Below are 22453 nucleotides of genomic sequence, written 5' to 3'. Positions count from 1 at the left end.
TGTATTGCACTTTGGCCTGAGAAACAAGGAATAAATCAAGATATTCTTAGATGCTATTGATGAAAAGACCATCTCAGTAGTTTAAACGCGAGATGATGAGTCTTTGTGTAGAGAATGATTCAGATTCTTAGTGAAAGAAATGTGTTTATGACTAATGTGTGTTTATGTGAAACGTATGCTTATGTGATATCATATGTTTATGTAAAAAATGTGTTTAAACGTTTTGATGTGAATAAATGGTGTTTACGAAAGTTTTCCTTAAAACCTCACTAAGTCTTTTGACTAATGTTTTAAATTTTCACCTTCTAGGTTTCAGGTGTTAAGATCAAGTAAGGGAAGGGTGAGGAGCTTCTAGGCGATAAGAGACTGCTAGGCATTTTACTTTAAAAGTTTGTGTTGTATTTTGTATTGTTGTAAAGTGATGTAAAAAGTTGGGTTAAAGTTAATAAAATAAATGTTTTCAATTTTACATGGATGTGTTAAGTGTTTATATTGCCTAAAGTATATTTTCTAAGTTAAGTTAAAGAAGTCAAGCGATTAAGCAAAACTTAAAGACCTCAAGCTAAGCTTTTTGATGCGTTAAGCGTTTTGGCGCTTAACGCATCAAAATGCTCAAGGTCATACCGCGTCTCACAAGCGCTTGCGGGACGGGGTGTGGCAGGGGGACCTCCAATGGATTTTCACCAAGAATATAAAACTTCAAATCATGGTCATTACTTAACTCAAATGGAGGAGCTTCATTTTGCACTTTTATCTCTTATATGCATCTTATCTTTACGTCGAACTTTGTAGGGTCAACTTTTGCAAGGTCATATAATTCACCCAGTAAATCTTTGTGTTATTTATTTACTGAAAACAATGCCTTTTAACATGTCTCCATATTTTCTTCGCCCCTTATCTCATATACCACCATAACGCATTAACATCCGAACATGTGACATCTTTAAACCACCTTAAACTTTTTAGTTCCAGCAGAAATTGATACCTTAAACTTTTTAGTTTCGATAGAAATTGATTTGAGGTTAGAAATTAACATATCACATAAAACAAGTGTACGACTTATTTGCGAGATTAAAAAATAGTAGTAAAAACTAAATAAAACATGCATATTCGCACCCTATATAAGTATATAACTAATTCGACATCAAACAATTAAAGTTTGAAAGTTGCAAGATGTTTAAGAAATGTTTGCAAGATTAAAAAAAGACAATAGTTAAAAGCACCCTAAATCACGTAAGCACAAGACATAATTCATTTGAGATTAAGCATTTGAACTTAAAAAGCTGCGAGATGACTGCGATATGAAAAAAAAACTTGCTAATATGTTTGAAACAACTTTAAATCGGCTTGGAACAATTAAAATTAGATTAGGTTTATACATTTAAGATTCAAATGTTCCACAAAGAGAAGAGAACACCAAAAGAAAAATCTATATACCACACAATTCAGAGGAAAAATATAACAAAAAACAAAAAACCTAAAGACTTACAAGGTAGAACGAGCAATTGATTAAAATTAGCTAAATATTCCATTGAATGACAAGAGAGATTGAGAGAAAGGAAGTTTGAAAGAGGTTAGAGATCGAAAGGTTTTGGTTTAAACGAATATAATATTATTTTTTTAAGTTATGTTTTAGGTTAAAGAAAAGGGAAGAGAAATTTCATTAAGGAAAGAAAATGACACTAAAACTTTAACTTTTTTTTCAAATCCAATCCTAAAAGTATATTCTTTTTTTTTTTTACATATCTCATGAATATCTCACATCTTCTAAAACTTAAAACTCCTAAAATTTTAATTATTCTTAACACTGAAAAAGGTGGCAAGTAAATTAAAAATAATAAAATTTCAATTTTTTTTTTCAAATCAAAGATGTCAATTTTGCATTTTAACAAAATAAAATAAAAATAAAAAAAATAAAGAGATTGTTCAATGCTTTGCCACAGATATGATTCATGTATATTATTGACATTGTAAGAAGTTATAATTCTCGTAAGAACTGAAGTTGAAAAAAGAAATATACAAATGTCAATCACCCTCAACCCATAAATCACCTAAACCCCACTCAACTCGGCTACAAACCCGAGCATAACTTAAAAGGCTTCGTATGAAAATAAAAAATGGGAACAACCCATCAACCAAAATCTTCCAACTAATTATATGAACTTCGATAAAGAAAAAAAGTACAAATAGAGATGCAAAGGAAAGAGACGATAGCCTGTACATATTTGCACGCTCATAAACAAATTCAGAAAAGCCCAACAAAGAAGAAAAATAACGAAACCCATGACGGCACAAAGCATTGTCAAGTCTTGGAAGCAGCGGTAGTACATAAAATACAACGCATTCTAGGACCGCCCATATCTTTATCATCCTCACCGTCTTCGTCGTCCTCCATTTCTCCGTTATCATAATCAAAGTCAGATGCCAAGTCATGGCCAGTTTCTCCAGTCCCTTTCTTAGCATCAAGATTGGAGGTTGATTCTATGAGACAAGTCTCGTGATACGCATGGCAGCAAAAGAACACGATGACTGAAATGTTTTGTATTGAAAATGGATTAAAACATATGCAGCATCGAGTGCCTCCCCGAGTTTTCGACTTCACCTCCATCATTCTAACATTCAAAGATTTTTGAATTGATTGAGAAACCTTATTTTCGTTCCTCTTCCCACGTGCTTCATCTTCCTCATTGCTCAAGTAAATTCCATGTCTGGCCTCTTTGTAGTACTTAACCAATAGATTCACAGTGTCGGCCTGTTGGAAATCACGCATTACTATCTCTATCTCGATAGCACAAGGTTCAGTTCTAGTGAAGCAAGAAAATTTGTCTAGCATGAAAATACCTTTAAAATATCATTGCATCCATGTCTAAGACTGGTTTCCGTCCTGTAATCAGTAATGATTTTAACTAGCCGATCCCGGAGGCTGAAATAGAAACAAGGGAAGGATTTAAGACCAATGTACATCTAAATACGAATGATAAATCTAATTTCACATACGTTCAATTTGTTTAATTTAGGCACAACCTATAATCTGACAACAAATCTGACGGTTAAAATGCTTATTTTCATGACTCGTCGCAACATATGTCAGACAATCAAAAAATTTGAGAAAAAAATTTCTGGAAGTAGCAAGAACGATAATAACCCAGTTTTAATGCTTCAACAATCAACTACAAACAGCTTGAGACAATTTCAAATGGAGATTACAAGGACTAAGAGCATAGGCGCACATTACAAAATACTAACCGAATAAATAGTAACCTTGTAAATTGTGCAGAAATCAATGACAATGGAAGAATAAATACATGGGACATTATCAATAAACAATACAAACCCAATAGACATTATCAATAGACGATATGAAATCATTAGCTGATTTGATAAAAAATGCCAAGATTCGAGTCCCATGTGGTTTTCTTTACTACTTTTTGCCAGTAACAAATAGTTATAAAACCCCCAATATCTACAAGTGCTATATGTTATGCACAACCTGTTGTCTCAGAGAAGAGAAGCGATAGCTCCAAGGACTAAAATTTTTGAAGTAGTTTAATATGCTGAGGATTTTGTGCTATAAAAGACATGACCAATACAAATCGTTTCCAAAGTTTAGAATATAGAATGGTGGAGCAACTAAAGAATCCATTCAAGTAGGTCTAAGAAGAAGCACTGAAAATTGTGATAGACCTGGATTTCTAACCCACCACTAACGTAATTCTAGGCCGGACAACATTAAAATATTAAATAAATAGAATAATACAAGTGAAAGGGAACCACAGTCATTTTAAAGGGATATATGCTACTTGCAATAGAAAGGCAACAGATACAAACACCACATAAATTGAAAACTAATGATTTCAGAAAGTGAAACAAACCGAGGTATCTCTAAACCATTAGGAACCATGTTGACAATATAAAGAGGATCTAGATTGCCAACTGTGTGCTCCAATAACATGCCAACCTGACAATAACAGAGGAAAAACCCTTTTAAATAAATCAGGGTACGGAAAAGTAGACAAGGGAAGAGCATTTATTGATACCATTTCAGCCTTATGAAGACATAGCTTTATTAGTTCTTCCCAGAGATCATCATCATGTTGCATGCTAACAAACTCTACTGCCTGTCCATGATGACAACAAGGTTTTATAACTAGTTTGTAACCAAAAATCAAAAACCAAAAGAGAACTCAAATGCAAATTTCCGTGCTATCTGGAAGCCAAACAGCCTTCAGTAAAAAGATACTGCAAGTACCTCTTCTATATCTCCTAATTTATCAATGATGACAGCAAGGGCTTGTTTTGCGTTTCCCATTCTTCCAAGAATAAAGACTTGCTCCCTCAAAAGATTTTTTTTAATGCAAATATCATATGCCTGAGATTATGTTCACAAGGTCATAGACAGATACAGCATAACCACTAGAAACAGTAATAGGTAATCCAAACCTTCTCAAGTGTATAATGTTGACTACTACGAAGAAAAGGCAGCAGCATCTTTGTATCGTAGTCAGCATAAAGCTCCACCTGCAATAGTTTTGGAGGGTCAAGGGGAAGCAAGTTATTAAACAAGAACAAGAAAAAACTAAAAGAAACCACTTATTATGGTTACGAACAAATGAGCCAAAAGCTCTGACTTAAAAGTATCTTAATATCATAGTCAGCATAAACCTCCACCTGCAATGTTTACAGCTTTACTCATTTCGCATACCAAAAAAGTGTCACTTGGCATGTCAATTCTGCGAATATATTGCATATTCAGTTTTTGTATAACGTTCTTTTGTTAGTTCAACCTCCATTTCTTGTCCAACACACTCGATTAAAATGCCTACAATGGTATTGATATTGACCAATTATAAACCTTTTTTTTGGTGGCAGACGGAGATCAATTTCTTTTGTTCTTTCATTATGTCTACAGTGGTTAGAGTTGGGAGCAGTTTTCTAGACTTCTAATTTGATTTGGTAGTTTAATAGAAGTTCATAGAAGAATATAGTTCAACTTGTGGAGTGAAGTCGAATAAATGCGGTCAAGTTATGGATTGTGCAAGAAGTATGCTGCTTTATGGTGCTGTTTGACAAATCAATTTTTGTTATTCTATCGATGTAATCAATACCAAAAGGGAGCTCTTTCTGTTTTTTTTTTTTATACACATATATATAGAATTAACAACTTTTATACGCACAAAAAACAGGGACCCCTCAATAAGAAGGTGATCCAACTATACAAAATCATGTCTAAAGGATGATAATGGTAATGATGGTGATGATTGTTATAACATGCAGATATATATTATTACGTATAGTTGTTCTTTATTGTAATTTTATATTCCCAAGGGTTTCTTATTTGTCTATATATATATACATGTATGTATGTATCTTTAGCCCGATCATAAGAGATTATTCTCCTAAGCACATAGTACATGGTATTAGAACCTCTCTAGGGTTTAGAATATTTGTTCATTTGTTTATTCATTTGACGGCTACATTTTCACAAGATTAGGGTTAGGGTTTAAGTTTAGGTAATTGTTAAAAGGAAATTAGGGTTTATGGCTTATTATTATATTCCTTTTTGGTATTTTTCATTTATGTATTTTCCTTTAGTGGTTTCTTTGAGGTCTATTTATTCCCTTAGGTAAAAGGTCGTTACACATTTTGAATTATTATGAATATTCATTATATTATGTAAAATTCTCATGGTATCAGAGCTTGAGGTTGTCTTATTGAGCCCTAGCCACCACAACCTTGTCCAACCTCTGCCTTTGTCAATCCAATTAGCCAACGGATCTGAAAACTTGTTGTCAAAAACCACTTCCCACTAACCTCCAACCTATTCGTGGGTTTGTTTCCACCTCCACCATACTCATCCCATCAGTCAGTCACACGCCGTCGCCAAGATCCAAACAGGGTAAGTCCCTTTACACTCCAACCGTTCAGTTCGGTAGGTTCGTGGTTGTATTTGGTCTCTGTTTCGTTTTCAGATCAATCATTCATGGATTTTGTTGTAGATCTCTCTAGGAGGATCTTGTTCCAGCCCATAAGTTCTTGTTTTGTTCTTCATAGGTTTTGTTATAGATTTCTATATGAGAATCTATGTTTCTAACTCAAGTTTTTTGTTCAGTTCTTTGTTCTAGCCTATAAGTTCTTGTGTGTTTGGTTCTTCGTGGATTTCTTATTCTATCCTAGATTTACTGATTTGATTCAAAAGTTTTCTCCACAAACTCAAAGCGTTCGTCATTCAAGCACCTTGAGTTCGAGGGAGGTTGTTAAAAAGGAAATTAGGATTTACCACTTATTGTTATTATTAAAAGGGGTAAAGAGAATAGACACCGAGTTACGTGGAAACCTGAGTACCACGATATGACTTTCATATTAATTTCTCATATTAATAAAATATATAAGGGGAAATAACTAGACAACATGCTTATGATAAAAAAAATAAAGGAAATTAGATTAAATCCTTCCTTGGGCCAAGCCAACTGATTCTAACACTCCCCCTCAAGTTGGAACGTAGATATCAATGAGACCCAACTTGCTAACACATAAGTAAAAGCTCTGTTAGAGAAGCCCTTGGGTGAGAACATCAGCAACCTGTTGGCTCGAGGGGATGTAAGAAATGCATATGCTACCATTGTCCAGTCTTTTCTTTAATGAAGTGTCGATCAATCTCCACACATTTAGTTCTATCATGTTTGAACTGGATTATTGGCGATACTAATAGCTACCTTATTATCACAGAATAATTACATCAGTACAATAACTGGAGGTAGATAAAACTTGCTTCCCCTTGACCGGGTAGATAATTCCATGTTGAACAGGTTGATGCTAATAGCTACCTTATTAGATAAAACTTTATGAAGCCAAATTTCCTCTCCAAACTCATAGCCCTATACTTAGCTTCAACACCACTACTAGCCACAACCCTTTGCTTCTTACTCCTCCAGGTTACGAGATTGCCTCATACAAAGGTACAATAATCGGAGGTAGATTTTCTATCGATAATGGAACCTACCTAGTCAGAATCAATATAGGCCTCAAGAGCTCTCCTATCAATCTTCCTATACATCAACTCTTTACCATGAGTTGTTTTTAAGTACCTTAAAATTCTGTTGATTGCCTCCATATTTTCCTTATCAGGAGCCTGCATGAACTGGTTAACGACACTCACAGCATAGGAGATATTTGGTCAAGTATGTGACAAATAAATAACTTTCCTAAAGGCGTTGATATTTTCTTTTATCAACTGGAACTTTATCACTTGAATTTCTTAGTTTACAGTTGAATTCAATACGAGTATCAGCAGGAAGACATCCCAGCATACCTGTCAAGGATATACTTCCTCTAGGATACGAAGACCATCTTTTGATCTAGCCACCTCCGTCCTAAGGAAATATTTCAGATTCCTTGAGTCTTTAATTTCAAACTCATTACCCATCTTCTTCTTCAGTTGGATGATCTCATTGGTGTCGTCTCCAAATAAAACAATGTCGATCAACATAAACAATCAACACCGCGTCTTCCCCACCTTTGACACTTTTGTAAACAAAGCGATTATAGTGCCCCCGACTACCCTTGAAACTTGAAGGTAATAAACCTATCAAACCATGATCTTGATGACTCACACAAGAATTTCTAAAGTTTGCAAACCCGATGATCAAACTGGGCTTCAAACCTTGGAAGGGGGCTCATATAGATTTCCTCTTTCAAGTCTCTGTTCAAGAGCACATTCTTAACATCCAGCTGATATAAAGGCCAATCTTTATGGACAACAACATATCACAAGACTAACTATGTTTAGTTTTGCAACTCGAGAAAAGTTTCAGAGTAATCGACATCATAGGTCTAAATAAACCCTTTCGCAATCAATCTCCCTTGTATTTGAGTGTGAACACCCATTTACATCCCACGGTTTTATGTCCTTTAGGGAGGGTACAGATATCCCAAGTCTTATTCTTCTCAAGAGCTCTCATCTTTTCCATAACTACTATTTTCCACTCAGGGCATTCTAAAGCAATGTGGATATTTTTAGGTATCATGGTAGAGTCAAGGTTTGCTATGAAGACTTTGAATTGTGGTGATAGATTCTCATAAGATACATAGTTGCAAATGGGGTGTTTTGTGCAGTACCCCTTTCCTCAGAGCAATAAGAATGTGAATAGAAGGGTCATACTCATCTAGATTACCTAAATAATCCTGTTCAGCCTCATTACCACTAGTATCTACTCTGACCTCAGTCTTATCAACACTTTCCTTTTCTCCCATATCATCGGGAACAACAATATCAGACCTGTTATTCTCACTCATTTTACTGTCAACACATGAGTCAATAGGACTAGTCATATCTTGATCTCCTAGAGGTTCAGTGTCTTGGACCGAAGTAGTCTGACCAATAGGAGACTTTATTTCCTTTCTGCGATTCCTCCTATAGTAGGTTTTCTAGGAAACTAGGTTTGTAAGTAGGACCATGGCATCAAGATCGGTGTCAGGTAAGGTAACAAGGGTAGGACCAAGAGACTCTAAGGGATAGGTAGACTCTTCACTCACATTCTCCCCCCAAAGGTGGCTAACGGAAAAAATAACTTGATCATCACTAACGGTGACATCCATTGATGACGGGGATACCCAACAAACACACATGTCTGAGCCCGATGGGTGAATTTGGTCTGGTTAGGGTCAAAGCTATGAACGTAGGTTGTACACCCAAACACACGAAAGGAACTTCAGAAGTGAGGCAAGTAGAGGAACACGACTCCTTGAGACAATGTAAGGGAGTTTGGAGGTGGAAGACACGGGAAGGAATTCTATTGATGGAATAGGCTACAGTAAGCGCAACCTTTCCCCACAGATAAGAAGAGAAGTAGACAACATAAGGGAACATGCTACTTCTAGAAGATGACAGTTTTTTGCTAGACAACCCCATTTTATTGGGAGTATAACCACACAAGCTTTGATGGACAATCCCTTTGAGGACAGAAATTCACTAAGGGTATGGTTTGGAAACTCACGACCATTATCACTCTGAAAAATTGCAATTTTTGTATTTAACTGTGTTTCTACAATGTGATAGAAATTCTGGAAGACAGAGGAGACTAGATTTATCAGTGATAAGAAAGACCCAGGTAAGACGGGTATGATCATGAATAAAGGTCACAAACCACTGTTTCCCAGAGGAGATAGTGACCTTTGAGGGACTCCAAACATCACTATAGATAAGGGTGAACGGTTGAGTTGGTTTATATGGCTTTGACAGAAAAGAAACCGGATGTTGTTTGGCCCGAATACACACATCACTAAGATAAAAAGGAGACTTCAACTTTAGAGAAGAGATTGGGAAATAAATACTTCATATATAGAAAATTTGGGTAGCCCAACCAGAAATGTCACAACTACAATCTAGTTCAGAAATAGTAAAATATGAAGATAGTAAGCTAGTCCTAGTATTATTACTACTAGCGGAGGTATCATCATCAAGGAGGTAAAGTCCCCCACTATGCCTGGCAGTGCCAATCATCATCCTCAAGCTCAAGTTCTGAAAAGAAACAGAATTAGGTAAGAAAGTAACTTTGGAGTTCAACTCAAGAGTGATCTTGCTTATCGATAGCAAATTATAGGAAATCTTAGACACATGCAATACATTTTGAAGGGATAGCCCCCCTCAAATGGGGAATTTGCCTTATTCCAGCAATTGGAGATAAGGAACCATCCGATTATTTTGATTTTTTTCATTACTGGCACACGGAATATAAGAAACAAAATTCTCATAACCTATCAAGTGATCTATAGCACCAGAGTCTAGGATCCATGGATTCTTCCTATCCACATTGATTCTGACTAAGGATTGAATAATACTTGATTGAGCAATGGCTCCTAGAGTGGAGGGTGGACTAGGACCGGTCTGGTTTACTGTAGGGTCGGATGGTTGAGAGGTTCCAACAGACTCACCCATATAAGCATGCCCTAAATTCTATTCATCATTTGAGGAACGTTTCTTACCTCTTGGAAGACAACCATGAAGTTTCTAGCATTGATCCTTACTATGCCACAATTTCTTGCAATACTCACAGATAAGGATTGGTTTCTCGTTGTTCTCACTATCATGGGTAAAGGATCCAGCACTGAAGGTAGCGAAGTCAGTAGCGATAGTTAGAAGACTAATGGCACTCATACAGTCTTCTTCAAGACGGACTTCATAACACACTTCCATTAAGGAGGAAAGGGTAATCTAGCCCAATATACGACCACAAACAATATCAAACTTGGGGTTGAGACCTACAAGGAAATCATAAATCCGATCAACTTCTTCGAGTCTAGCATACTGTATGCCATCATTCGAAGTATTCCATATTGTCTCTCTGCATAAGTCCATCTCTTGCCAAAGTAAAGAAAGTTTATTGAAGTAGGAGGTAACATCCAGAGTTCCTTGTTTGCAATCATGGATTTGTTTCCTCAGTGTATACAGACGAAAGGCGTTCCGACGCTTCAAATAAAGTTTCTAATTAGTGTCCCATAGATTTTCACAGTTGTTGCATAAGGAAGGCTTGCCAATTTATGGTTTCATACTATTAATCAACAAGGACTGAATAAGAGAGTCCTCTCCTCTCCAAAACCGTTCCTGGGCATCACCGGATGGGGGGCGAAGAATCTCCCTTGTCAGAAAATCGTATTAGTGATGTCCCTCAAGAAACATTTCGACCGTTGGAGACCAGAAAAAATAGATCTAGCCATTTAGCTACTCTTGAAAAGATACGTGTAGATGGTGTTAGAGAATTAGTTATATAATTCGAGGACAAAGTAGGGACCAAAGTTACAGAGTTCTTAGAATACATCAACAAGTTGGTTGGTTTGGATTGTGCCAAAGATTTACCAAGTTCAGACCCTGATTTATTATGGCATTGATCAATCCCAATACCACGGAAGTGCGACTATTGTAAAAGATCACAATGCAACGATGCATGAAAAGTGGAAAAAAATGTGAAACGAGGGCATCGGCGGTGCGTGGATGTGCGGCCGACCAAGAGGGTGTTGCGGCTAGACAGAGGGACACAGTTGGGAGTAGGCCAGCTGAACGGCAGAGACGACAGACAGCGGCGCGTGGGCAGACAGATGTGGTGCGAGCGGCTCTCTCTCCACTAGGCAGCGCGGCTGACTTTGAGAGTGGGCCCATTATGATCATCGATGGCTTTTAAAGTTGGTAGAGCAACTTTTCCATGGCAGCAGCAACAGTAACATTGATTCCAGCAACGGCGGCTGTCTCGTCTGCCTCTGTTTGGGTTTCATCAACAATCGTGTCTAGGGTTTTGTCTTTACCCGCTTTGGTACCATATTAAAAGCGGTAAAGAAAATAGTCACTGTGGAAACCCGAGTACCAAGAGAAAAACCACAAATTTTCTTTCTTATTAATTTCTCATATTAACAAAAGATACAAGGGGGAAATAAATAGACAACACGCTTATGATAAAAAAGGAAAGGAAATTAGGTTAAATCCTTCCTTGGACCAAGCCCACCAGTTCTAACAACTATTTTTCTTTTTGGTATTTTTCATTTATGTATTTTCCTTCCGTGGTTTCTTTGAGGTTTATTTATTCCCTTGTGTAAAAGATCATTATTTGCTCTGAATTATTTTGAATATTCAATATATTATATAAAGATCCGTTTGCGTCGTCGTTTATCTACGCAACCCACCTCAAAGGGAGCGCCATTGACGTCTATAAATTGATGTCTTAATTGCAATTGAAGACTACATGGGGCGGCTACCGTTTGATGAATTTTTATCCCTTAAATATTAATGACTAATGTCTAACATTTATATAGTATATTTCATTTTCAAATTATTGCTAGTTGTAATTTTATTTATATCTCACTTTACTTCAATGGTGCAATCTTGTCACATCTCACATTAACTTGAAGAGATACATCATCAAAAGGAGTGAAAACATGAAAAGCAAGTCGCTAAAGAATAACTTGATCTTCAGTAGTTTGTACCTGAATGTCATGGAAATCCTTTCCAGCATGTGGATTTACTTCAAATAAGGAATGCAGATATAGGTGCAAGAAATATCTGAAATCACACTTATCGCCAGCTTTGAAAAGCTGTGAAACAACTTCGTTTGGAGGAATAAGTTCCTTATTTTGGATAAACAATTGAACAGCACGCTTGCAATCTAGCATCATGAGTTGGACAACCTACAAAAGATGGGTAAAAGAAGAAAGACTGTCATACATTTGAACATGATAATAAACATAATAATAGTTTACTTTTTTTTGAAAAAGAAACAAGCCTCTTAATTTATTATCAATAAAAGAGACTTAAGCTTAAAATCCAAGAATATTATACTAAGAGCAAGAGAAAAGAGAAAAATTCAGTCAACAACTACAACAAAAGCTAAAACCAAATTTCAAACAGAAGAGATCAAGCTAAACAGAATCATAACCGTAGAATTCTAAATATAAAGCACAATGAAACTTTCTCATAAAGAACCCATTTGAAACTAAAAACTCGCAAGAAGATGTAACCGACTGCCTTACCATATTATTTAAGAATCCAGAGGAAGCTCAAAAAAGCCTTCCACTATTTCAGCATCGGCGTGAAGGCTTCACTTGCCACCCACATGAGGGAAATCCAAGAAAAACTGAAGTTGGACCAACATCGAAGAGGAATACATTAAACGACTAAAGAATCAAATTAGAATAGTTCCACAATTAGTAACTATTGATTTCGAGTGATCTGGTATTTTGCAAGACTGGGGACAAGAACGAGTTGCAGAAGGCAAATTCGTGGATCTTGTCTCTTCCTTACATTGAAATAGGGCATTGAGATCAATTTCCAGAGGCTCTAACTGTTTTTGACTTCTAAGCTTAGTGAACTATTCAAATGCTCCAATTCCTCACTATTAACGCTGCAAGGGGAGTCAAAAAAAGGTTCACCCTTCTTGTTAGATTGGTTGAGAGGGGTTTTGCTCGAAGACCCCATCAGAAATTTTACCTTGGAGTTGGGCAAAGAGAACTTAGAGTACTTAAACCAGGTAAGGTAAGGATGATAAGAAATTGACATAAAAGAACGAGTTGGGGCTTGAATTTGGGTGCAACTAGTTTCCAATAAATCTGGATTAGCCTTTAAAAACAGCTTGAAGCTGCTGGAATAAGCTGATGAAAGAGAATATGCACGATTTTCCTCAAGCAAATTGGGTACTTGATCTTTAAAAATATGGGCTTTTATGGAATGTTTTGCCAAAATTTTCTTTGATTTTTTCTTCCGGATGAAATATTTCGGAAAGGGCTTGAGGTAATGCGGGAAAATCTTAGCATATTTCTTTCTTTTCAAATTTGCTATGGAGCTTGACTTCGTTGAGAAATAAAGAGAAGAAGAGGAATGGGAAACTAAAGATAAAGAACTGAAAGGAGAAACATCCGTTGAAAAGGGAACTATATTGTCTTTCTTCAGAAAAATATCAACTAAATTAATATGAGAGTTTAACTTCTTGTTCAAAGGATTGAAGGAGAAACAATCACAAAAAGATGGGCTGCATACTGGTTGAGGTAACTTTCCAGTTGTAAAAGAAGGCCCAGCCAATATTTTCTCTTTCTTCCTTAAAAGCTCCTCTTCAACTTCCTCTATCTTATTCCTTTCAAAACTAAAAATTTAATTCTCTCTCCTCCTTAAGAGTGGCTCTTCAAATCCAACCTTGTTGACACAGCTTTCCCTAAAGTCAAAATTTAATCACCATCGCTTAAGGGAGGTATTTGGCCCCGGAGAGGCTAAATTCTGGCGAGCTCCCTGCTCCAAAGCTTCAAAAAGATTTCTGGTACATGAAGAAATTTTTTAACGTATTGATTTGACCCCATAAGCGGGACCGCCACCCCGATTTATCTTAGATATTCCACCCACTCCAGGAGGAACGAATCATCAACAACTCCATCTTTCAACGCCTAGTCTAATCTTTGCAAGTAAAATGGGTTTGAAAAATCCTCAAATGATAAACGACCCTTGGTCAATGGAGGAGGCTCGATCTATTCAAAATCACCAAAGTGTAAGAAAAAATTCCCTCAGTTGAAGTCTATTATTTCTAATGTAGCTATAGTACAAAACCACATTGGTTTCTTTTTACTTGAATCTTTTCTTCGGAAACATTTAGTAGGTTAAGCATTTCAAAAGCGATATTTTCCAATCCTCCAAAATGATTTCCTATCACTTTGAACATTTGATTACTTCAATAATCAAGAGGGAGGTTTTTATTTTAGTCCATCCTCCATAGCCTTCAATAACCAATGGTCTGCTATGTTTACTTTTGCTTTATTTCTCAAACTTTAAATTAAAAGGCCCTATTACTTGCCATAACTCCTTTTCCAACGAACTCTTCTAGAGAACCTTCAGACAATTTGATCAAAGCATTCTCTACAACAATGGATTAATGAATAGTTTTGATTGAAAAAGATCCTCCAACGTTTTTCTAATTTCCTTCCAATCATCGAACGCAAATAATATGAATAGTTTTGATTGAAAAAGATCCTCCAACGTTTTTCTAATTTCCTTCCAATCATCGAACGCAAATAATCTTGAATTAACCTATAGATTATCGAAGTCTTCTTTAAAAACTTCCAGATTTTGGAAGTTTTTAATCACCCAATGCTGATTTGCACTCTAAATTTCCGAGGTCAGAACAGAGAAAGAAGTGCTTTGTTTTACCAACTTTTGAACAGAAAATCCATTAAGCATCACCTTTTCAGCATAACTTGCCCCTAGTGACGCGAAAGGAGATCGCAAGGAGGTTTAGAGATGTTTTCTATACCAAATCGAATAATCATGCTTCATCAAGAAACTTTCCAACATTTTGTGAAAGGATTTCCAACCCTGTTGAGAGACATCAAAACAAATATGGATGAAGGATAGTTTTTTGTTCCTCTTCCAAGCTACACATCTCATAACCCAACCTACTTTTGACATAAATTTTAAGAGCCTAGTACTTCCATCATCAAAACCGTTTCAAAAAAAACCATTCTCAGGGCCACACAAGAATTATGAAATCTCCTTCAAGAATCATCTGAGTTGAGTGCCTAATAATGTCAAGATCTTCTGAGCTTACATGTCTTCTATATGGAAGTATTCTTTTTCGAACTAAATACAGTAAAGGGCGTTCGCTACTTTGCATCCTTTTACTTCCATTACGACCAAAACCAGACTACCACTTAAACGGTGATGAACAAGAAGGGGCCTTACCGGAGAAGAAGGATGAAAAACGCCAGAGGAGAAAAATGGGGTTGGAGTGTGGTTAAGGACAAAACGAAAGGAAGGGAGGGGAGAGGAGAGAAAGAGCAATTAGGAAATATTCCGACAATAGGCAGATATATGTAATATACTAACATAATAATAGTTTACTCATGAGACTGGACTGTAAAATTGTTCTCTCAATCCCTTTTTTTTTTTCAATTTACAAAAGGACATCAACAAATTACAAAGGTGTTAGACCCCTTATCAAACATGTGTATCAAGAAAGAAATAGAATTTGTTTTAATGAGCACGTGTGGAAATTGATGTCTGTTAGTTTTAAAAAAAAAAACAAAACACACGTGTGATTTAAATAGGTCGGTGGGCGGGAAAGTAGGAGGAATGTTAGCTGTCTTTTGGGCGGGAAATAGTGTATAAAGTCGGTATCGTGAGTAGGTAGTAGCAGACAAGTTTTTGGTGGGAAATTGTAAGAGATGTTTTCTGCATTCTTCTGGTTGAGAGAAGAACAGGAATTACCATTGTAATCAAGGATTGTTACATCAACAATTCTTATTCTTGTACTGAAGTAATACAATAAAGCTAGCAATTACCATTTGAATTTGGAGTTCCATCATTTTTGGTATCAGAGCCGTGATCTGGGAAGGGATGGTTCAAACTCGGATAGAGGAACGTCTGGAATGCATCGACGAAGAGATTGCCGGAATGAAGAAGGAATTAAGTAAGGTGCCGGCGATCGAGGTAAGCCTGAACGAAATTGCGAAGAGCATCGAATTGATGCGTCTTCAGTCCGAAAAACAGCAGCAGTTGTTATTCACGATCATCGAAACGAATACGATGGAGAGGTCGACGATGAGTGGGATAGTGACAGAAACCGCTGCAAAGGAATTTGAAAAAGCTAAAGGAAAGGAAGGCGACGCGTCTTCCAGTAGAATGACAGAAGCAGACCGAAGTTTCAGAACCGATGGAAACGAACGAAGAAGCGACGGTGACGAAAGCTTCCAGGACCGAAACAAATTTAAGAAGATCGAAATGCCTGTTTTTACAGGAGAGGACCCGGATTCTTGGCTATTTCGGGCAGAGAGGTACTTTCAAATCCATAAGCTAACTGATTCTGAAAAAATGTTAGTATCTACAGTTAGTTTCGATGGACCGGCATTAAACTGGTTTAGATCTCAAGAAGAGAGAGATAAGTTCACTAGTTGGGCGAATATGAAAGAGAGATTGCTAGTTCGTTTTCGATCTAATAAGGATGGAACAATTTCTGGGCAGTTTTTGAGAATTAAACAAGAAGGCACCGTGGAGGAATATATAAATTTGTTTGATAAAATGGTAGCTCCGGTGAATGACTTGCCAGAACGTATAATCCTAGACACGTTTATGAATGGTTTATTACCGTGGGTGAGGTCAGAAGTATTTTTCTGTCGACCGAAAAGCTTGGCAGAAATGATGGAAGTAGCCCAAATGGTTGAAAACAGAGAGATAGCAAGGACTGAAGCTAAGATGTGCGGATATTCAGGGGGTAAGATAGCGGGGCAAAATAGTATTGTTGGAAAAACATCCACTGGAGGTGTAGCAGGGGACGATAAGAACAACACTGTTTTTCCCATACGTACTATTACACTGAGAAGCTCTGTTCCGAATGAAAACCGAAGGGAAGGGAGTTATAAGAGATTACCTGATGCTGAGTTTCAGGCAAGGAAAGAGAAGGGGTTGTGTTTTCGATGTAACGAGAAGTATTCTGCAGATCATAAATGTAGATTGAAGGAACAACGAGAGTTGAGGATGTTTGTTGTGACAGAAGGAAGGGAAGAATATGAAATTGTTGAAGATGAAAAAGAAGAAAAAGAATTGGGCTGCATGGAAATCAATGAGAACCTTACTACTGTGGTTGAATTATCAATCAATTCCGTAGTAGGTTTAAATGACCCCGGAACTATGAAGGTGAGAGGTAAATTGCTTGGAGAAGAGGTGGTTATTTTAATTGATTGTGGAGCGACACATAACTTTGTGTCAGAAAAATTGGTAAAAAAATTATCATTACCAATCAAAGAAACTTCACATTATGGTGTGATCTTAGGATCTGGGGCTGCTGTTCAGGGGAAAGGAGTATGCGAAAAACTGGAAGTACAGTTGAAGGGTTGGAAAATAGTGGAGGATTTCCATCCTTTGGAACTTGGAGGTGTTGATGTAATTTTGGGAATGCAATGGCTGTATTCTTTGGGGGTTACTACAGTAGATTGGAAAAATTTGTCTCTGTCTTTTGTGGCCGAGGGAAAGGAAGTGAACATCGAAGGAGATCCTAGTCTAACTAAGGCAAGGATCAGCCTCAAAAATATGATAAAGAACTGGGAAGAAAAGGATAGTGGATTTCTGATTGAATGCCGATCTTTGCAAGTGAAAACTGTGAAAGATGATGAACGCTATTTGTTAAATACAGAAGTGGAGAGTAAGGGCCGGATAGGTTCAGTTATCAAACAGTTTCGAGATGTTTTTGAGTGGCCAGAGAAACTACCACCTCGAAGAGAAATAGAGCACCATATACATTTGAAGGAGGGAACTAACCCAATTAATGTACGTCCATACAGATATGGATTCCATCAGAAGGAAGAAATGGAAAAGTTAGTTCAAGAAATGTTGAATTCAGGGGTAATAAGGCCGAGTATCAGTCCATATTCTAGCTCGGTGCTGTTGGTAAAGAAAAAAGATGGGAGCTGGCGCTTTTGTGTAGATTATAGAGCTGTCAACAATGCTACAATTCCGGATAAATTTCCTATTCCGGTAGTGGAGGAGTTATTTGATGAGCTTTGTGGAGCAACTCTATTTTCTAAGATTGATTTGAAGTCCGGGTACCATCAAATCAGAATGGCCGATGAAGATATAGAGAAAACGGCTTTTAGAACACACGAGGGTCATTACGAGTTTTTAGTAATGCCCTTTGGGTTGACCAATGCTCCGGCCACATTTCAAGCCTTGATGAACAACATATTCAAGCCATTTCTTAGGAAGTTTGTGTTGGTCTTCTTTGACGATATATTAGTTTATAGTAGAAATGAGGAAGAACATGAAGTACACATGAAAAAAGTGTTGGCAGTTTTGCGGCATCATGAGTTGTTTGCCAACCAAAAGAAATGTCATTTTGCACAGCAGAAAATTGAGTATTTAGGCCATGTGATTTCAGGAGAAGGAGTAGCAGTGGATCCAGAGAAGATTAAAGCTATCTCTGACCGGCCACAACCTACAAATGTCAAAGAAACCAGAGGGTTCTTGGGGTTAACTGGATACTATCGACGATTTGTGCGCAATTATGGAACTATTGCTGCTCCATTAACCCAATTGTTGAAGAAGGGAGGGTTTAACTGGACTGAAGAAGCTACTTTGGCTTTTAACCGGTTGAAATCAGCAATGATGTCCTTACCGGTATTAGCTTTACCTGATTTTTCTAAACAGTTTGAAATAGAAGCTGATGCCTCTGGATATGGAGTTGGAGCTGTTCTGGTGCAAGACAAAAGACCAGTGGCATATTATAGTCACACGCTAGCATTAAGGGACAGGTCTAGACCGGTATATGAAAGAGAACTCATGGCTGTTGTATTGGCAGTCCAAAGATGGCGTCCTTATTTGTTGATAGGGAAATTCAGGGTGAAGACTGACCAGAAGGCACTTAAATTTCTGCTAGACCAGAGAATTATACAACCCCAGTATCAGAAATGGATAGCTAAATTACTTGGTTATTCATTTGAAGTAGTTTATAAACCTGGAGTGGAAAACATAGCAGCTGATGCTTTGTCCCGAAAACCAGAAGAAGTGCAATTGTTTGGGCTGTCTATTCCAATAGCTGTTGATTTGGAGATAGTAAAAAAGGAAGTGTTAAAAGATCCTAAGTATGAGAAGATTATAAGGCAGATAGAGCAGGGTGAAGAATTGGAAGTAAACGATTACTCTCTGAAAAAGGGGCTGCTGATGTATAAGAATCGACTGGTAATTTTGAAGCAATCCTCTTTGATACCAGTAATTTTAGATACTTTTCATAATTCTGCAATTGGAGGACATTCAGGGTTCTTGAGAACTTATAAAAGAATAGCTGCTGAGTTGTATTGGATGGGGATGAAGGCTGATATTAAAAAACATTGTGAGGAATGCTTAATATGCCAAAGGAGTAAGACATTGGCATTATCCCCGGCTGGTTTGCTTGTTCCATTGGAGATTCCTCAAGCGATATGGAGTGATATATCAATGGACTTCGTGGAGGGCCTTCCAAAGTCAAGTGGTTTTGAGGTAATCCTGGTGGTGGTTGACAGATTGAGTAAATACGGACATTTTTTACCGTTGAAACATCCGTATACTGCTAAGTTGGTGGCTGAGCTGTTTGTGAAAGAGATAGTAAGGTTGCACGGATTTCCTTTGTCCATTGTGTCGGATAGAGACAAGGTATTTCTTAATCAATTTTGGACTGAATTGTTTCGTTTATCCGGCACTAAGCTGAATAAAAGTACAGCTTATCATCCTCAATCAGATGGCCAAACCGAGGTTGTCAACCGGGGAGTGGAAACTTATTTGAGGTGTTTTTGTAATGAGAAACCTAAGGAATGGGTTAGATGGTTGCCTTGGACGGAATATTGGTATAATACTACTTTTCATCGTTCTATTGGCATGACGCCATTTCAAGTTGTTTATGGCCGACAACCTCCTACTGTTCTTTCTTATGGAAATTCACCATCCAAGAATTCTACTGTCGAGGAAATGTTGTTGGAAAGAGATCTTGTTTTGGGTTCTCTGCGTGAACATTTACGCCTAGCACAAGAACAGATGAAGTTGTATGCGGATCAAAAAAGGAGAGCTGTTGAATTTTCAGTGGGAGAATATGTATTTCTACGTATTCGTCCTTATAGACAGATTACTGTGCGCAGTAGAAGGAATGAAAAGCTTGCTCCACGTTTCTACGGGCCATATAAGATTATAGAAAAGATTGGGCCTGTCGCTTATCGTCTACAACTACCAGAAAATTCCAGAATTCATCCTGTATTTCATGTGTCTCAGCTGAGGAAAATGATGGGACAGCATGCGGATTCTCAAACGACTATTCAGTTTATTGATGAGAATTATATGTGGAAATCTGAACCGGAAGAGGCTATTGAATATCGTAAGATTGGAGCTGAGCAGTGGGAAGTTCTGGTGTGTTGGAGAGGTTTGCCTAAGCATGAAGCTTCTTGGGAATCTTATGATGAAATGAAGGAAAAGTATCCAAATTTTCACCTTGAGGACAAGGTGACTTTAAAAGGGGGAAGTAATGTTAGACCCCTTATCAAACATGTGTATACAAGAAGAAAGAAATAGAATTTGTTTTAATGAGCACGTGTGGAAATTGATGTCTGTTAGTTTTAAAAAAAAAAAACAAAACACACGTGTGATTTAAATAGGTCGGTGGGCGGGAAAGTAGGAGGAATGTTAGCTGTCTTTTGGGCGGGAAATAGTGTATAAAGTCGGTATCGTGAGTAGGTAGTAGCAGACAAGTTTTTGGTGGGAAATTGTAAGAGATGTTTTCTGCATTCTTCTGGTTGAGAGAAGAACAGGAATTACCATTGTAATCAAGGATTGTTACATCAACAATTCTTATTCTTGTACTGAAGTAATACAATAAAGCTAGCAATTACCATTTGAATTTGGAGTTCCATCAAAAGGACAAAAAAACTGAAGTACAAACTGAATTACAAGACTCCAAGGTTGGTTTCTGGACATTGCTTGCAAGGAAATTGAAGCTTCTTTTGATGGAAATAGTATTCAAGGTTGGGCTGGATTTGTTATTTGTTCAACGTTTAGAAAAATTAAAGAGATATTAAAAGAGTGGAATGTGGCTGCAGAAGAAACAATAAAAACGAGGAAAAAAAGTCCTCAACGAATTAGATTATTTTGATTAAAAGCTGAAGCAAATAATTTGTCTTCCCTGGAAGATGATATACGAGCAGCAATCAAAGGAGAATTGATGGAAATTTATCATTTTACAAACAGTGATTTTATTTAAAAAAGCAAGCTCAACAGGCTTTGATTAGGTGATGAAAACTCTGGCTTCTTTCACAAATTCTTCGCAGCAAAGAAGAGAAATAAACTTGATTTCAGAATTATTTTCAGCCAAGGAATTTCTCTTTACTCCTACTAAAGACATCGAAGAAGAAAATTTAAATCTTCTCTTCTTTATAAAAGCAATTACCTGGTTCCCGTTCAATTCCAGTTAATCTTCATTTAACTCAAGTTTCTGCAGCTCAAAACATGAATCTTATAGCCCCTATTACAGCTAAAAAACTATTTAGAGCCTTGAAAGCCCTTGGAAAGAATAATGCGTCAGGCCCTAAGACCCTGATGAATTTACGGTATGTTTTTGGAATTTGATTAGGGCTGATTTACTTGAACTATTTACAAAATTCTTCAGAAATGGAAAGTTAAATGCTTGTATCATAGAGAACTTCATTTGTCTGATTTAAGAGAAAGAAGTTGCTTCCTTTGTTAAAGATTACCGACCAATTGGCCTCACAGCTTCAATCTTTAGAACTCAAGGACAGAGTTGTACAACCTATAGAATAAATCTTGTTCAAGTAAGATTGTATCACAACTGCAATCTACAAGCTCATCACAAAGGTTCAAGCAGAAAGAATGGAGTCACTAGTCAGTAATGCCAGATATTGTTTCTCCTTCTTAGAGTGCCTTATAGGTGGAAGGCAAATACAAATTATATCCTTGTTGCTAATGAGCTTGTTGAAGAATATGGAGCAAAAAAGAAAACAGGTGGATTCTCTGATAACGTCATAAATCACCAATTTGACCTAAAAACTTAAGCTAGTAGGTGAAGGTAAATTTAATATAATATCTAACAAATTCTTAAGGTTGATTTGGAGAAGGCCTTCGACCATGTGGATTGGGATTTCCTGGAGGATGTTCTTACGTTAAAAGGCTTCAAGTGGATCACTTGGATTAATGGTTGTGCTCGAAATCCCAATTTTCAGTATTTATCAATGGAAGGCCAAGACGACACTCTTTGAAGGATTTGTTGTTGGAAAAGACAAGGTCCATGTGTCAATTTTACAATTTGCAGATCATATTCTTCTTTTCTGCAAATACAATGATGGCATGTTAAATGTACTCACAAAGGCAATAGAGTTATTTGAGTGGCGCTAAGGGCAAAAAGTTAATAGGGAAGAATCTGCTTCTAGTGGAATCAATATTGATAGGAAAAGCTGATTTCACACGGCT

At 37.0% G+C, this 22453-nt stretch overlaps 1 protein-coding gene across 2 annotated transcripts in view; it reads right to left on the bottom strand.

The window, feature by feature from the left end:
• The window catches only part of LOC103500583 (vacuolar protein sorting-associated protein 41 homolog), a 75384-nt gene that overhangs the window by 38384 nt on the left and 14547 nt on the right, over positions 1-22453 (bottom strand). Inside the window, exons 13-19 of one of the 2 annotated variants that reach the window (XM_008463940.3) lie at positions 11971-12171; positions 4441-4518; positions 4250-4369; positions 4038-4118; positions 3873-3958; positions 2842-2923; positions 1934-2752 (exon numbers count right to left, since the gene is read on the bottom strand). In XM_008463940.3, the coding sequence (XP_008462162.2) occupies positions 2303-2752; positions 2842-2923; positions 3873-3958; positions 4038-4118; positions 4250-4369; positions 4441-4518; positions 11971-12171 (1098 nt within the window). In that variant the 3' untranslated portion in view covers positions 1934-2302. Of the gene's footprint in view, positions 1-1933; positions 2753-2841; positions 2924-3872; positions 3959-4037; positions 4119-4249; positions 4370-4440; positions 4519-11970; positions 12172-22453 lie in introns of those variants that run through there. The other variant, XM_051079851.1, reaches the window with a different exon arrangement.

Source organism: Cucumis melo, chromosome 12 (assembly GCF_025177605.1).
Source record: "Cucumis melo cultivar AY chromosome 12, USDA_Cmelo_AY_1.0, whole genome shotgun sequence".
Classification (NCBI taxonomy): domain Eukaryota; kingdom Viridiplantae; phylum Streptophyta; class Magnoliopsida; order Cucurbitales; family Cucurbitaceae; genus Cucumis; species Cucumis melo.
Note: the sequence above shows the minus strand (reverse complement) of the source record. Positions and strands in the feature narration are given on the sequence as shown.